Consider the following 16,396-nt stretch of genomic DNA (forward strand, 5'->3'; position numbering starts at 1 on the left):
TTTCCCTTTTACATTACTTAAGGAAGGCACATTCCCCATAAACAATCATACTGTATGTTACAGTGCTGAAACTTGAGAGCCTTAGAGAGTGCAGTAATGGAAAATGTGATTGCACCATGGTGAGGAAATGCTTTTGTCAATACGTGTTAGCCTGGACTAGTTTTTTGCTAAAGAAACCTTTCACATTTCTCCCACTTTTGCCTTTATCCCTTCAGTAGCACAGAGGATCTACTGCATGCTGACTTCTTCCTGAACTTTATACAAGTTATTGTATGTGTGCCTATTTCCTTTAGATCAATAAGAAGTTCTGAGTGCTGCAAACATTCAGTTTGCAATTAGTAAGGTGTGAAGCAAAGATTCTTTAATTTTCTGATAGCTGTTCTGGTCTGACAGAAATCACTGGGGCTGAGGGTAAAGTCCCAGCTGTACTGAAAGTCTGCACTTACTCATATGAGTAAATACTGGTCACTGTCCTGCATCCACACAAATTCTCCAGCTTCACTGTAGCCAGACACCCTGATAAAAACACAAACTGTCCCTCGCCTCTGTCTGGGGAGGGCATGTGATTCTCCTGACTGAGAATCCTCCAGAGCTCCTGCTCACATGACTCACCTCTTTCCTCCTGTCATTGTCTTTCTGTAGCAGCCATTTAATAGAAGCCTGAGGAGATTTAGGTGTGCATTCCAGAAAGGTGGTGTTGTTTTTTACTCCATACTGAACTATTTCTGCAGCATTTCTGTATGCTAGAAAGAAAGAAAAAAAAAACCGTTCAGGATATTTTGAATGGTGATTTGATTAAGAAAACACAAAGCTGTTTGAAATATAGATTAAATGAAGTATGCCTGATTCTGATATTTGCCAAAAATAATTAATTTTTGGGAAAAAAATTCAAAGAAATTAAATAATATGTGAGGAAGTCCATTCAGTTTGAAATACCAATTTTCAGAGTGACATGGTCTGTTCTGAGAAATTAGGACACCTATAGGCTGGTAAACTTTGCTGATGGGGTAACTGAGCTCAGGGATATTTTTCTGTGAAATTGTCTCATTCTTTACTACTCCAAAAGAGAATGAAGGATTTAATATATTTCTTCACACTTCACCATTTATGAGTTGGAGCAACGTGGTTGTATGACCAAAATAAAGCATCATGCCCTAAAGAGGGCTCCAGCTACTCCAGCTGCTTGCAGCATCCCAGGGAGGAGAGAGGGCAGGCTGGGCTCCTGCTCCTCTGCTTCTCTTCCAACACAAGGAAGGGACTTGGCTCTCAACCTGAAATGTGATGAACATGTAGACAGGCCAGCAACAGAGAGAAAGACAGATTTATAGCACTCCAGCAACACCTGGGCAAGTGCTAAGCATATGTCATCACTTAGACTTGTTGTGTCCCTTTATAGTCTCGACAGATGAATAATTGGCAGTCACCAGTAGGAACTTCTGGATGCTTATTGCTTGGCCCAAATCATAGTATTTGTTCTGAAAAAAAAGCGCCTCCAGATTTAAGAACTTGCCTCATATATGAAATATAATTTTTTTGGTTTTTTGAGAAAGGAATAATGGATACCAAATAATATGAGAATTGCAAATACCTAGAGGTCTACATGTCTAAAATCTGACTGTTTTTGCACAGTCCTAAGACTGGTTTTCCTCAGACTCTACTTTAACTCCCATTCTTTTCAGCTTCTTTCATCAACTGATATGTGAAATTGAAATCCATTCTTCTGAAGGAAGGAGACTTTGCCTGGTTCTAGTCCTTCAGCACATTTAGGAAGTTGTACCAAAACAAATTCTAACTTTTAGGAGAATAATGTGGAAATACTTTGCATTCAAAATGCATTTCTGTAATGGCTATAAGGGCTAACACAAATATAATGGTATTAAACAGACATGAAAAGCAGTCATACAAGATTCTTGATGATTTACTTAAAAATAACAATGTGCCAAAAATCTTGAGTTTTTACATGCTAAGAGGTCTACAATGTTTAAAGACTTCAATTCAGCATTTCGTTTCTCTATGAGCTTGGAAGATTCCTTGGCTTTGCTTGACTATCTGGTCTTTTGTCCTTTAGGTAGATTTCATTTTTTCCCCAAACATAGTAATTTTGCTATAAATGGCTCTAATTATATTTTGCAAGGGTCTAAATTGCTCTTTATCTTTTTTTTCCATTGGGGAAACAACTGCCCTACTTATGCTATATCCCCCTGCTGGCACCAAAACTTCCTTTACAAAGATGCTAAAACACATAAACCTATAAATACATCCACATTAAAAAAGTGGTTGAAAAACAAGAAACCTGTTTCACAAGCCAGTCAAGGTTGAAACAATTGTTTCCCCTCAGGCCAGAATGCAGACAGCTGACATTCTCACATTTTCCACATGGAAGGAGGAGACACCCACCCTTGGGACAGACAATGGGTGGAAGGTCTCAGCACATGCCTGCAGGGGAAGACATGCAGCTCAAGTTGCTTCAACATGGATTTCTCAGAGCTCAGGTGTATTCTCTAACACTGGGGTCATCTCTTGGAATTACCTGTTCAAGCTCTTCAGCTTCATAGAAATTAGCTAATACTGACTCATGGGGAAAGGCTCATTTAAGCAGAGGGATCTACACCCAGCGTGCTGTGATCTTTTTTGATCCAGGAGATTCTTCCAACAACCAGTGGAGATTGTTTCAGTAGAATTATTATTAACAAAACCTTTTAAATGTAACTCTTAAAGTATTATTCTTTGATTAGGAAAAAAACAATATAAAAATTCACGATCAGCTCTACTATTTGGCCTCCAGGTGGTACAGATGAAAATTAACTTTAGAATTCAGGCTCGTAAATAGAGGTGAAAGGAGCATAATACTCTGATGTGTGTCCTTGGTCTGATGGCACAGAGTGCCACTGCCTAGCTCAGACATGTATAGAATTGAAGAGGATTGAGGTGCCTTCATATATCTGTTTAGTCTTACTATGACTTTGGGCATATTTGACTGGTGTCCATCACTCTGGAGAAAATGGTAGCTGGGAGGGCAGAGTCTTGGCTCCCCTGGCCACCCGTTCCATGCCAGGCTGACTAAACTGTTGCACAGCTGGAAATAAGAGACTTCATAAAGAAATTTGGAATACGTTTTTTTTTCCTACATAAAGGAAGAAGGGAATAATCATAACTCAAAAGACAGTCCTAGATCCTGCTGTTTGCTGAAAGGTGTGCTCCAAAACTCAGTATGGGAACTTCTGAGGCCCAAAGCTTAAATGAACGAAAAGGCATTAATAAAGACTGAAGAGAAATAGAAGTAGAGAAGTCCTCAAATTAACTGTACCTTTTTCTAGTCAACAGTGTCAGCTTCCCAATTCAAGTATGCTGAACTATGCATTTCAGAGCTCATCATTTTATCATATATGTGCAAGTTTCATGTAATTGCAAAGAAAGATGCTGAAACCAAATCAAAACAAAACTCAGACTTGGAAAATAACCATGCTTTACCAGTAAACCATACAGATAACATCAGTTACAATGAATCATGTAAAGGAAAGCCAAGTGATCTTTATATAGCATGAGGATCTCTAAATTATAGTACCTTTCAGGTTGAAACCTCGGCACTGAGTCAGAGGGTTTCCATGTCTCACGTCTTGTCTACGGCTCCTCCTGCAATATTTTGTAAAAACAAAATGTTATTCTAAAACAGCTACACTGAAAAGAACCACTTTTTTATTTGTGGATTTGTGTCTTTCTATTTTTTCTAGATCAAATGTTAAGGATAGTTCATGACCTACTGTGTGTGTGCTTTACTCTTGGCAGGCTTGCTGGAGTGAAGATATTGTTTAGATGAAGAATCAGTTTGTTGAAGCTTATAAAATGGTTGCAGTTTTTGTAGGTAAAGCAGTTGTGCAGTGGAGGTATAGGGATGGAAGGATCAGAGGTGATACATGAAGGAGACGACTGCTCATTCTCATAATACCTGGCATTCAAAGCCAGAAACCCCAGCTGGAACTCTTCATAAAGGCAAGCAGCTAAGAATGAGATGCATAAGATTCATAGTGCTCATATCTAATGCACCAGCAAAAAATTTTGATAAAGGGCACGTTCCCTCCTCCATTTTAGCGAGCGCCTTTTTTTTGGTGCCTGCAGCCACCTTGGCAGCAGAGTGACTGATGTATTCACCCAGAATGGTGGAGAGCTATGATTCTATTCTGTCCTCTATTTGAAGGGATGTGACTATTTGCAAAATATAATAAAACTCACCAAGTATCAGGATACTTCTAAATGGGGACTTTGTTATACTATCTGGATGACAGGTGGAAAATCATGATTCTAAAGCAATTTTCTGGGGAAATTACTGGGACTGGGAATACTGGCATTTCAGTCCTCCTCAGCTAGGAGGTCATAGCTCACAGAATTCCGTGCATGAAAAGCTGGTACACAAATGTTTTTATTATTGAGATATATTATTTTCTTTGCTAAATATTGTGTAAGGTTGTTCAGTATTTATCAAGTTCAAGAAAAAATATTTTGATGATATATTGTTGCAAATGGACACTGTTGGGATATTTAGGAGCTGTATTCTGAACCATGCACTAAGGACTTGAGGATCAGAAACCATAAAAAGCCCCTGGAGCTCCAGTACTACTGAGTGAAGGGACATCTATGGCCACATTGTACTAGGTAGTGCACAAACACCCAGTAATAGTGCTCATAATCCCCTGTCACCCAATCCTTCACTGCATCGTTTGAAAAGGAAATATTTGAAAGGTGATGATTCAAAGGAGTAATTCTTGAAATTCCAAGTATAGTTTTTATGTTAACCATCAGAAATATTTCATTTTATGCCTTGGGGTCTTAACCCTTGTGAACCATTTACATGAGTCAAAGGAGACAATGAAGAATTTCTGAGTGAATGTCAGAGTTCTTGTGCTACCAAGACCTGTTCCACACTGTCAGAAATGGCATGTTGCTTGCATTAAGCAGTTCTGAGAATGTAAACTTAGCAGTTAGATATTTATTTAAAAAAAAAAAAAAAGTGGTGGTTAGAAAATAAAAATACTATAAGGTGTTTTGGAGTAAATCGATGTTGCATGAGGAGCTACAGTAATTCACAGGAGACAGAAGTGTCAAAAGAAGCAAACAAGCAAATGCATACAGCAGAAACTGTTGTCTAGACAATGGGCTTTGGTTCTAATTACCAATGTTTTCTTCTTCATAATCTGTCTTGTTAGATAAACGGACAACTCATTTCCTTCACATATGAAAAGCAGACTTTTTTCCACACAGCTTGAGGTGTTTATTTTGGTTTGACATAAAGAGCAAATTGCAAACAAAATATCAGCATGAAAGTAAGCCCCAGTGGAAATAACCCTGGGTAGGTGTATATAATGGGGATGGCAAACTGGAAACTGCACAGGCTGGGTGTACCTGACTGCTCCTTTTGGCAGCTATGTTAGTGTAGGAGTTAGGTGGCCTGAGACTTGGAGATTTTTTTTTTCTTTCCTCCCCCTGTCTTCTGATCTTTGTTCCATGGAAGAAAACAGTGAGTTTCCAGACTGGTGGCTGAATACTCTGAATGAAAGCAGTTAACAACCCCATGTACTTTACCAATTGCTACGTGCCCAGTTTGGGCTTTAACTTGTAATCTCAAGTAAGGAATGAGTCAAGAAAACTTTGCAATAACAAAAACAATTGTCTTTAATCCCAGGGGATGACATTATTACCAGCAGATCCAAGCTTTGCCTGTTTCTATCAACTGTCTCCCTCTATGAGGGTACAGGAGTAAAACTCAGTGACTATATATGGCCTTCTGCACCTGCAGCTCAGGTACAGGCACTAAGCACAGCCACAGGTTTAGGCAGGATATCAAGAAAATATTCTTCACCCAGAGGGTGGTTGGACACTGGAACAGGCTCCCCAGGGAAGTGATCACAGCACCAAACCTTCAAGAAGTGTTTGGACAGTTCTCTCAGGAACATGGTGTGATTCTTGGGGTGTCCTGTGCAGGGCCAGGAGTTGGACTCAATGATCCTGGTGGGTCCTTTTTGACTCAGCACATTTTTTGATTCTATGACTCTAGTCTAAACCTCTTCTGGCACAATTTGAGGCTGTTTCCTCTTGTCCTCTTGCTTGTCACCAGGGAGAAGAGTCCAACCCCCAGCTGGCTACAACCTCCTTCCAGGTAGTTGTAGAGAGCATACAGCTGAAAGGTTTGTCTCCTCTGCAGTAACGCTTCATTGTGTATTCTGCAGCTTTGTTCGTATATGAAGTGAAATCTTATTAAGACAAAAGCTCACTACAGCCTTCTGCTATTAAATATTTCCCTTGGGAGGAAAGAGACTCCTGTTTTACATAAGATTAAGAGATGGACTATTAGTTCTCTTGTAAATTAAACAAATTGCTTTCCCTGTCTGCTTTAATAAACCTTGTGTCAAAAAACCCAAATCCACAGGCATTACATGGAAATCACATTTGCCTAAAATTCTCCTGAAAATAATTCTTCTCACTTAGGAGCAAATGAGGAACAAAAAAGTATGAATGGGTTTATTCCTCAGACAGCCTGAGAGATCTTTTGCTCTATTTAGGGCTATCATAATTACATCCATAGTAAGTAATTGAATTTAAATGAAGGGAACAAATGTCTCACTGATTTTGTGTGCATGAGACAGAAGGATTAATATTTATGATTAAGAACCATTTTTTTCCTTTTCTTTTTTCTCCCATCCATTACTTTAAATATGAAAAGCCATGCTCTTTACCATACACTCTTGCAGCATTCAGTCCTAAGTGATGAATAATTCCAAGCACAATAGCTGTGGAGGTATTGTTTGTACATGCTCACAAAAGGAATGACATCCCACTTCTCCATCACAACACTCCAGGCTACACAGAAGAAAAAAAGCGATCTTCCCTTGCAAGCTTCACCAGACTGCTTAATACTGCTCACCTTTTTCCTGTAGGATAAAACCTGGAGCAGGAGTTGCCATCCCAGGCGCAGTATGGATCTCGGGCTAGGCAGCAGTCAGCACAGGCAGTGCCGTAGATGTGGCAGCGATGCAAGGAAACCTGGGTGACCCCTTCATCTGAGCTCACGTACAACTGTTGCTGCAGGAGGAATGGAAAAGATTTATTTCAGATGTGGAGGAGTTTCACCCCAGACCTGGCTAACACACCCAAAAAACATTTCAATTAATTTTGGAATTAACCCAAGACCAAGAGTGGAGCCACAAATATAAAGTCAAGATCAACAGAAATCTCCCAGGTGAACAGGCCTCTATTGTTTTCACCTTCCTGCTAGAAAACACCTAGAAACACTGGGGAAGGTTAATGGCTTTTTGGACATTGAGTGTCAGTGTTCTGTTCTAGGGCAGACAGGCTGAGTTAATATTGCTCAGATTTGAGAACTTGGTTCTTATTCAGTAAGGATTATTGGCTCAAGCCTTTGAACTAAGTATTTTCTCTGCACATAGTCAGTTTAATAAATATTATGGAGAGTTCCTAGTTGGATCCTCCAGTGCATACATTTCCAAGATGTAAAACCTAGAGATTATGTTGAGGCTTAGGGCCAGATTCTGATAGCCTTATATACCTGGAAAAATAAGCCAAGAGAACTTTCACAACACATCAGAGCTTTTGCAAGAGAAGTTCAAAGCGAGTAGATCATTACCAAAGTCTTGGCCAAAATTACTGTTTTACTCAAAAACAATCATTCTTAAAATATAAAGTAATATTGCACAAAATCCCTTGAAATTCCTTTGATCTTCTTGTCATAAAAATGACAAAGCATATTGAATTCAAGTTAGGGAAAAATATTTACTTAGTAGTAGCTTTGTAAAATATTGAGCAATGTCTTGCTTGCAAAATCAGAAAATACACATTTTTAGCTTGTGTGTTAAACATTTCAGTGGAAATCCTTTCAGCTGCTTTCATCATTCTTATTGTAATTGTTTATTACTAATAAACAAACCTGCACAATTGCACCATGGACCCAACAGCCCCAACACGGCCTTTTTACATTGATCAGACAGACTTCCAAGGAAAAATTTCTATTTAGGACTCAGAGAAAAAAAACCAGGGAGGATGAATTTCCTCTTTTAGTATTTTTTTGATTCCTTAATTGTCAAACAAAACAACAAAAAAATTGACACTTTCAGTGAATTCAAAATGATACATAATGAATAGAAATTGTTTTATCTTAGTGGCCGAAGGGCATGTAAACAGCTCCTGCAAACTTCAGTCAAGTTTTCCATATTCATTATGGAAAATTTGCCCGTATTTAGTGTGCTCCACAAGAATCGATATTCTAATATCTGAGTCAATTTGCTTCTCAGTTAGTAAGCATTAAGCAGGCATTCCACTTTTCCTTACCTTTTTAGATGAAATCTTCATTGTTGTTATAGGAGAATTACTCTGAAAGACAAAGTGACAAACCATTGTCAAGAACTCTGTCCCAACATTAACCTTCAAAAAGCACTAAAACCTAAGTAATATCTAAGAAAAAAAATATATTTTTATATCCTGGAAAGGAACCACTCCCTCCTACTAAGTATTGCTAGTTTCAAAACTAAATAAATGACATATCAAGAATAATTGTCTCACAAAATATATTGTTGAAACTCAACCACATTATTATTACCCGTGTGTTTCTAAAAGGTTTTAGTACACTTGTAATTAACCTGTATCTGTGCTATCTCAGCAATATGGGAGCCATTACTTTAACTTTGGAATAAGAAACAATGTTTTTTCTTTGATGATGATGATAAGGAAAAATCATAAAATAGCTCATGAATGTTTATTATATGATCCAGATAAAAATATGGCATACTTCTCCTACAAATTATCAGTGCATACAGTTTGGTTACCATGCAACATGTAAATTCAGATTATCAATGGCAAAAATATTTAAAATGGCATGAATGTTCCTGAAAATTTCTTTCCCAGAGACAGTATTCTATACTACTGTGTGTCTTCATAGCACTCTATTAATGTCTGTGTCCAAATCAAATATTAAAAAGCTGGAAGAAGAATTGTTACATTCCTTGCCTTAAGTCATTATGTTCATCCAAACAAGTGATAAAATCGATGGTAATAAAAATGTTCAGCATTTTTTTAAGATTCAGCATTTGCTCAGTCACAAAGGAAAGCCATAACAGTGGGCTAGGATTAATTGCAGTGGACCACAACACAGCAGGGAGGTCAGGACCAGAAAATCTGGCTGCGAATCATGTGAATTGGCCAAGGTTTGGAGAAGTTTAGTGCTGCTTTATGAACTGTCTGGAGACTCAAGGTCAAATGCAACATTGGACCTGATGCCACATTCTCCTTTCTTTGTTTATGCTCTGGAAGAGGATCTCTGCTTTGTTACCCTTGATATTAACTAGCACAGAGCCCATGACCTCATCCCTGTTCTCTTGGAGAGACTCATATAAACACCATGACGCCACACAGATTGTAACAGCAGAGCTTACAATACCGTGATTTTTAGGGTTCAAGATAAAAGGGTCTGTGCATAGAGGCCCAGAAACTAGGTTTAGGGTGAGGCTACCTCTCAGCCCACCTATCTTCATGCTGTAATCATTTATGTTTCAGTAAATGGAATTAGCAATACATTGGTGAAGAGTGTGTTTTAAGTAATATCACTCACATATATCCTTTTTAAAGGGAAATCTTCAACAAAAGCCTAGAAAGACTAACTATGCCTTTATGAGCATTAACACTGAGTGTATTCTTTTTCTTAAAGAAACTTGTAATGCTGCCTCTATAAAGAAGCTTAAAATTTCCTTTCCGCATTCTCTCAATGAAACAGAGAAAAGGCCACGATAAAATCCTTGACTAAATTTATCGATGCATACTGTCTAATGTCTAATGAATAGCCCATTCAAATATTTGAAAGGGGTTTTTCAACATGAGGGTGAACATTTTCTTTAGGTTATTACAAGCTGTTACATGCCAGAATGATTGACAGAGGCTATTCCCTTATCTCTCTGTACGTTTTGTGTTTCTTTTCAGCTTATGTTGTGTTAAACTTGTAGCTCTCTTGACTCCAGAGGCATGTGAGTTTGAAGAACAGGAGTTAAGCAAAAACAACACTAATTTGATTTCATTTTGCAACTGAGAACCAGGAAGATTATCTGATAATCAAAGTAAAGAAATCTTAGATTCCAACCATACATAGCAATAGTCTCTATAAGTGATGCCAATGATAAAAGTCTCCTTCTGGAAGCCATTATAACATGACCTCCTAAAAAAGTGATTATCAAAATCCTTCTAGCCAATATATCAACATAAAAAAATAGGCAACTGAAATATAGGAGAAGAAAAGGACTTCAGCTATCTGTAGCCTTCATAACAGTTAACACTTTGTAATCCTCTTTGTGTGGTTATCAAACTGACAGCATGCACATTTACTTGATCTTTTATCAAGTCACAGTTGCCCTTGCCAAAGTCTGTTAGAACAAAGTGCTTGTGTGAACATACACACTGGAAAAACAAAAGGGGAAAGCCAAACCTGAAAAACCTCCAGCTCTTCTAAAATGAGTTCTCCACTTGCAGAGAAGTTGGTGGGTAGGACAACAACTTTTTGTACAGTGCCTTGATCTGGAATAGGTGAGAACAAGTAACAAAGAGAGAGAGATAAATAAAAAATCAGATTAACCTTCATTAATTATAAAAGGAAGCCATCAAAGCAAGCACTGTGAGACAGAGAAAGGTAAGAAATGTTCAGCAATTTCTAGAGTTTGGGGTCAGTAAGAATGATGAAATGAATCCTCATACAGGAATACTAATGTAGTATTATTCTCATATATTAACATAAGTCATGGTAAGATTGGAGTTATTACCATTACTGTTGCCATTCTATACAAAAGATCAACCAAAATCAGTATATTCTGTAGTAGCTGCTATTCAGACACAGAGGAAGAATCTATCCTAATGATCTTAAGGTAAAACACAATATAAACAGGTAAAAGGGCACTACTGCAGGATGTAACATACATTCATATCCAATAATAAAATGCTATGATAACTGATGACATGAAAGGTAAACCTTCCAAAGAATAACTCTATCTACATGTAAACACAGTAAGAAGAAAGCTTTTTTTTATGAAATTCAAGAAATAATCAAGTCCTATTGGTAGGAGTTAATATTTTGCTCTGTAAGGTAAAAAGAAAAAGGAAGGTGAAGATATTTTATCATGGCTGCCCTCTCAAAATACAGTTCCAAGCCTCAGAAATCCACTCAGAACAAAGGACTAAGAAGCAGGAATATGTGGCAATGACAGTGTCTTTGCAGAGTAGATGTGATGAGTGAGACCGAAGGGAAATTTGTGATTCATTTTCCAAATTTCTTATGTGGAAAGAATATGTGAGATGCAGGAGTCCATCTGCGAAGGCGCTTAAAGGCTGAGACAGCCACTGAAGTATTTCTGATGTGGCAGAAAATGATGCCATGATGATTTTTTGCCTTTTTTTATATATACCTTTTCTATACCCTTTCATATAGCTTTTATGTATCCCCAGTGCTTTTAGCATGCATACTTGTAATTCCTTAAGTCTGATAACTTAGCTTAGACCCACTATTCCCTTAAGCCAGGAGACCAAACATCCTGGGGGCCTCACATTTGGAGGCCAGAAAGCCCTATGCTATCCTGAGAAACCAAGGTCTTCCCTAGAACATCCTGTAAACTAAGACAGGCCCATCCAGGTTGGGATTCCTCGGGATGGAGGGGTTCATTCAAGCCTCTCGTTGGGGAATCTTTGATAGATCTGCTAATTTGCAAGGTCTATAAATTGTATACGTGATCTATCGTCGGTGTGTGCATTTTGGTGTGCACTTCGGTGCATTCCACCTGGACAAAGTGGTGCACCTTTAAGGATCCTTAAATAAATACCAAGGTAAAAACCCCTTTTCCCTTAAACCATGTTTGGTTCATAATCAAAAGACCAGGGAAAGGCAACAAAAAGTCAGAGTGTGGGATAATGACAAGAATAAGCATTTTAACTTGGAAAAAGCACAGTACATAGAATTCTTCTTACCGGAAGGACCTAGAAATTAGACTGAGTAAATGAATCTGTTTGCTCAATACTGATTCTGAAGAATGAGAACACGTGGTACAGATTTTTTTCAGCCTTCAAAAGTTTTAAGAGCAATGTAGAGTTGTGTAGTTGGTAGAACATTAGTAGAGCACAATATAGACAAGTATCTACATGTATTTTTATTAGTTTGATACCAAGGAAAGGAAATTTCAGCTTCCTGTTTGGCAATTCATAATGAAGACAATGTAAGCTGAAAAAGTTCAATTTTGGTTTTGCTTTAAGCTCAGTGACTAAATTCTGTAGCTTGAGCTGCAGGGTAAGATGATTACTGTAAGTAATTTACATTTCCTTATTTCACTTGGGGAAGCCAGATACTACTACTATTTATTATTATCATTATTATTTTCAAAAAAAGGGTTTAAAGACAGAATATTGATATTTAAGGACCTGACCACACACAGAGCAGATTGCAGTATTTTGTCTTTAAAAAAAAGAAGGAAAAGAGAAACTGAAAGCTGACAAGACTTAAAAATGTGTAACTATCAATGGTACATGCTCAGGGCATGTTAGGCATGAATTTTTCATGAGAATTTTCTACAGAGACATTTATTCTCATTATACAATGGCATGATAAAACAGTTCCTTCTGAAGAAAATTTACTGGAACTAAATCTTGTGATAGCACAGCTGTGGTCTAGCCTGGGTGCCAGTATTAGCAAAGCTATGAAACTCTGAGAGAGATTTACTGACTGCCAGGACCCACCGAAGTGTTAAACTGCTGCAGATCGTTTCTCAGAGGAAAGGAGAAGGGTGTGTGTGCATTTCTTCTCCTACTTAAGGGAATAACACACTCACACACATACACAACTTCATTCCAGTCTGCCTCTGCTTCTTTGCATCCTTTTATCAATTCCCTCTCTCTAACATTAGACTCTTACCTTACAAAATTCTCAATCAGAAGTGCAGAAAGGAATTGAAGCCTTTTGTGTTTTTTTTTGCCTGCAATGTGTCAAGTACCTGTAACCCTGACATACAGGGCACTAAGCGTGTTGACAGTGACCTTACCTGCAAAGGAATGTAAGGCTGCTGAGCCTCTGAAGAACCGGTTTATGTCAATGATCCATTAGCACATGCCACACATTTAAAATTCCTAAATTGTCTTGAGTCCTCGAACATAGCCCCCAACTGAAATCAGAACCTGAGGGGAGATTTTATCCTGGGTATTGGCACAGAAAATACTGATAATGCCTGACGCCAGGTCCTTGTGTCCTAATAACCTTTCCTATTTGTAAAGTAGGTTCCTATCTACCTTTTTGTCACACCCCAGAAAAGTACACAGAGGGAAGGACTCATTCCCTTCATACTCATTCCCTTTGACTCAATATTTTACCATTTGCTTTGACTCAGTATTGAACCATGATGGACAGATCCTCACATAAAGGAATGTTCCATTGTTTCAAAGAAGACTTAATACAACATTTAAAATAAATATTCAAGTAGGGAATAGAAAGCTATTGATTAAATAAAATTGCTTAAAGCAAGGGATTCTAATAGTCTGTACCTACACATCTCTCTCTATATATCTATATATAAACACTCCCAATAACAGATAGCTTATAGGCCATAGTTCTCCCATTGCTTCTAAAAACAGACTTGCTACTGTTGCTCAGCCTCTTCCTTAATAAGTGAAAAGGAAATATTTGTCCCCAAATCCCACTTTTTATTTCTTTCTCAGTAGCACTGCTGACTCCGCTATAAACACAAATTTGTATCTGACAAATCAAGTCACTTACATGTGTTCACATAGAAAGCTTATGGTATACTTGAGTTTTGTTGAAAATCTTGTTTGATTATTTCTGCTAATGGTAAAGCAGTGAATTAAATTCCCTGGGTCATAGGAAAGGATGAAGCACTGTGCACTGCAGAACATTAATGCAAAGTAGCAGTGCCTGAGCTGTTTCCAAGTGTATTTCACAATTGATATTTTATGTTGTAAATCAGGCATAAGAAGTCATCAAACAAGTGCAAGTGAAATTTTTTCAAGTTAAGGTCAATGTATGAAATTATAAGGTAATCCTCTAAAATTCATAAAAATGAACAGCATGGTTTCCTTTGCCATTTACTTGTTCCTTCCAGAAATCCACTTGAAAACAGTTCTCCACTGCTATGATTTCACATAGTCATGAAAAAGCTACTATGTTTCCAGAATATCAATCCACCACTAGAAATGAAGAGGCAGATTTTTCCTCACCACTTTCCTAATTCTCCACTGGGAGCCATTTGCAGCCTTGCATCAGCTCAGCAGTCTGTGAGTCAAGTCGAGATGGACAAACAAAAGGGAATCTCTCTCAAGCTGACAGCAAGAGAACAGGAGTGACTCCAAGTGTTTTTCCATTTCAAACCTGCTTAACAAATGCAGGTGTCCCAGCCTGACGTGAAAGACAATGATACTGAGATCACGTTCCCTCTGAGAAACTGGGAACAGCAAGGGAGGAAATTGCAGGCAAAAAAATAAAGGTGTAGAATGTATTCAGAGTGGGAAATAAATGAAGAAGGAAGGCATTCCAATAAATGGAATGGAAGCAGAAGAGGCATATAATAATCATCATAATTATAATAATATTCCTTGAAATGTGAGGCATGATTCTGGACTGATATTAATCAGCTAAGTTTCATCAATACCAGTTAGATTGCACCTGATTACATTAATTCCTGGTCTGCCTGACCATGGGCAATTGAAGAGGTAAAGCTTAATGAATAGACATGGAAACTACAGTTTTTTGGCTGAATCAGAAGGTCTGAGTTTTAAAACTCATTCTCTGAATTTTGATTAGTTTTTGTTTCCAGTCCTAAGTGAACACTGCAGCTGTCAGTAATGTGAGCCTCAAAGAGAGCCATGACCCATCTACCCCTGAGCCACATCACATGCACAAATTGAACTACAAATAAAACCCCCGAATTTTCCACATCATAAAAAAATGACTGCAATAGGCACCAACTTCTACTCTGACATGAGTTTCAAGAGGATTCCCTCAGTAATCCCCACCCCTGATGTGCCTGACACTGCTGGAGACCCTCTAAAACCTTTTTCTCCATGTTTTACCTGTCAGCCTAATGGCAGCTAATTATTTCTGGTCTCTTATCTGAGTTGAACCTGATGTATACAAATAACCTTACAAAGAAAAAAGAAAGCAAAAAGTTTATAGAATGTTTGAAATCTGTCTGTTTGAGAAATTGTTGAGGCTCAGCAGAGCACCTGAGATGGTGGCAGGTTAGCAGTCAGGGCTGACAGCCACGTTCCCACACTCTGTGTCTGCTGTACCTCAGAGCTCCCACCACGGCCACTAACCTCTCTGTGCTTAGTTCACTCATCTGTCAAATGGCGGTAATTTTTTTCCAGCTCATAATATCTCTGTGAAACTTCATAAAATTCAAGCTGCATCAAAGAACAAAAAGACAGATACAAATGCTTACACTTGAGGGCAGAGTTTTCGTATAGCCCCAGCTCAGTCAATCTTTTGGGACACAGTGTGAGCTTGCGTGCATAAAAACTGAGCAGGGGAAATGAAGCAGGTGGAAGTACGCCCTCTTAACTTACATATAATCATAAAAGTTTGTGAAAAAGCTTTGGATGAATAGGTTAACGAAAGGTTATGAATGACTCAGACACTATGACCAAGAGGAAGAAGGAAATTGTGTCTGACGCCTGTTGTGCCACTGTTGTGCAACATCATCTTCCCATGCTTACAGTCACGAAGCTGCAGCCAGGAAAACTATGGGAGACAAGCTTGCTCTTTTGACCAGATTATCTCTCTCTGTTAGAATCTGTAGATCATTTGGCTATTGCATTACTGGAGGCTACTGTTGTCAGCAAGGGTTAGTTTTCCAAAAAGACAGCCGTCATATGACACCGCGAAAATGAGTATTACAAACTTATGCTCTGGAGGCACTTAATGCATCTAGACTTTGAAAACAAATGTTTCATCAGAGAAGCAAAGATAATAAGAAACATCGATCAACCTCGCGCCACTTCAGATGGATGTGGCTGACATTAATCCATTAATCATCTCAATAAGCCACATGAAGTCTGAAGTGCCTTTTTACAACAGTAACTTAGATCTCTTTCTAGAAAAATGGATCATATCTTGATAGCAAGGACCTGAAAAAGATCCATTGGTGCCCATGGCTGTTTAATGTACCCAAGTTTGGCCCAGACATTTAACTATTTTCATAACACCAAGAGCAATAAAGACCCCCAGGAATAACCTTTTGGTTGTGCAATCTGTGTGTACTTTGACCAAAGGCTTTCGTACTGCAAGCAGTAGGTGGCATGCTTAATAAATGAATATTAATCTCATGAATATGTTCTCATGGTGTTTTACTGCTGTCTTAAA

General features: G+C 38.2%; 1 protein-coding gene across 3 annotated transcripts in view; it reads right to left on the reverse strand.

Annotated features, from left to right (window-relative positions):
• Positions 1-16,396, reverse strand: part of SEMA3C (semaphorin 3C) — a 118,206-nt gene that overhangs the window by 4,953 nt on the left and 96,857 nt on the right. For all 3 annotated transcript variants that reach the window (XM_042018467.1, XM_042018468.1, XM_042018470.1), the window contains 5 exons: positions 10,478-10,566; positions 8,338-8,379; positions 6,917-7,074; positions 3,566-3,633; positions 613-743 (listed from right to left, as the gene is read on the reverse strand). In XM_042018467.1, coding sequence (XP_041874401.1) covers positions 613-743; positions 3,566-3,633; positions 6,917-7,074; positions 8,338-8,379; positions 10,478-10,566 — 488 coding nt within the window. The remainder of the gene's footprint in view (positions 1-612; positions 744-3,565; positions 3,634-6,916; positions 7,075-8,337; positions 8,380-10,477; positions 10,567-16,396) is intronic.

The sequence above is a fragment of the Corvus kubaryi genome, unplaced genomic scaffold, assembly GCF_017639235.1.
Source record: "Corvus kubaryi isolate FWS band 111438036 unplaced genomic scaffold, C.kubaryi_AGA036_p1.0 137, whole genome shotgun sequence".
NCBI classification, from domain to species: domain Eukaryota; kingdom Metazoa; phylum Chordata; class Aves; order Passeriformes; family Corvidae; genus Corvus; species Corvus kubaryi.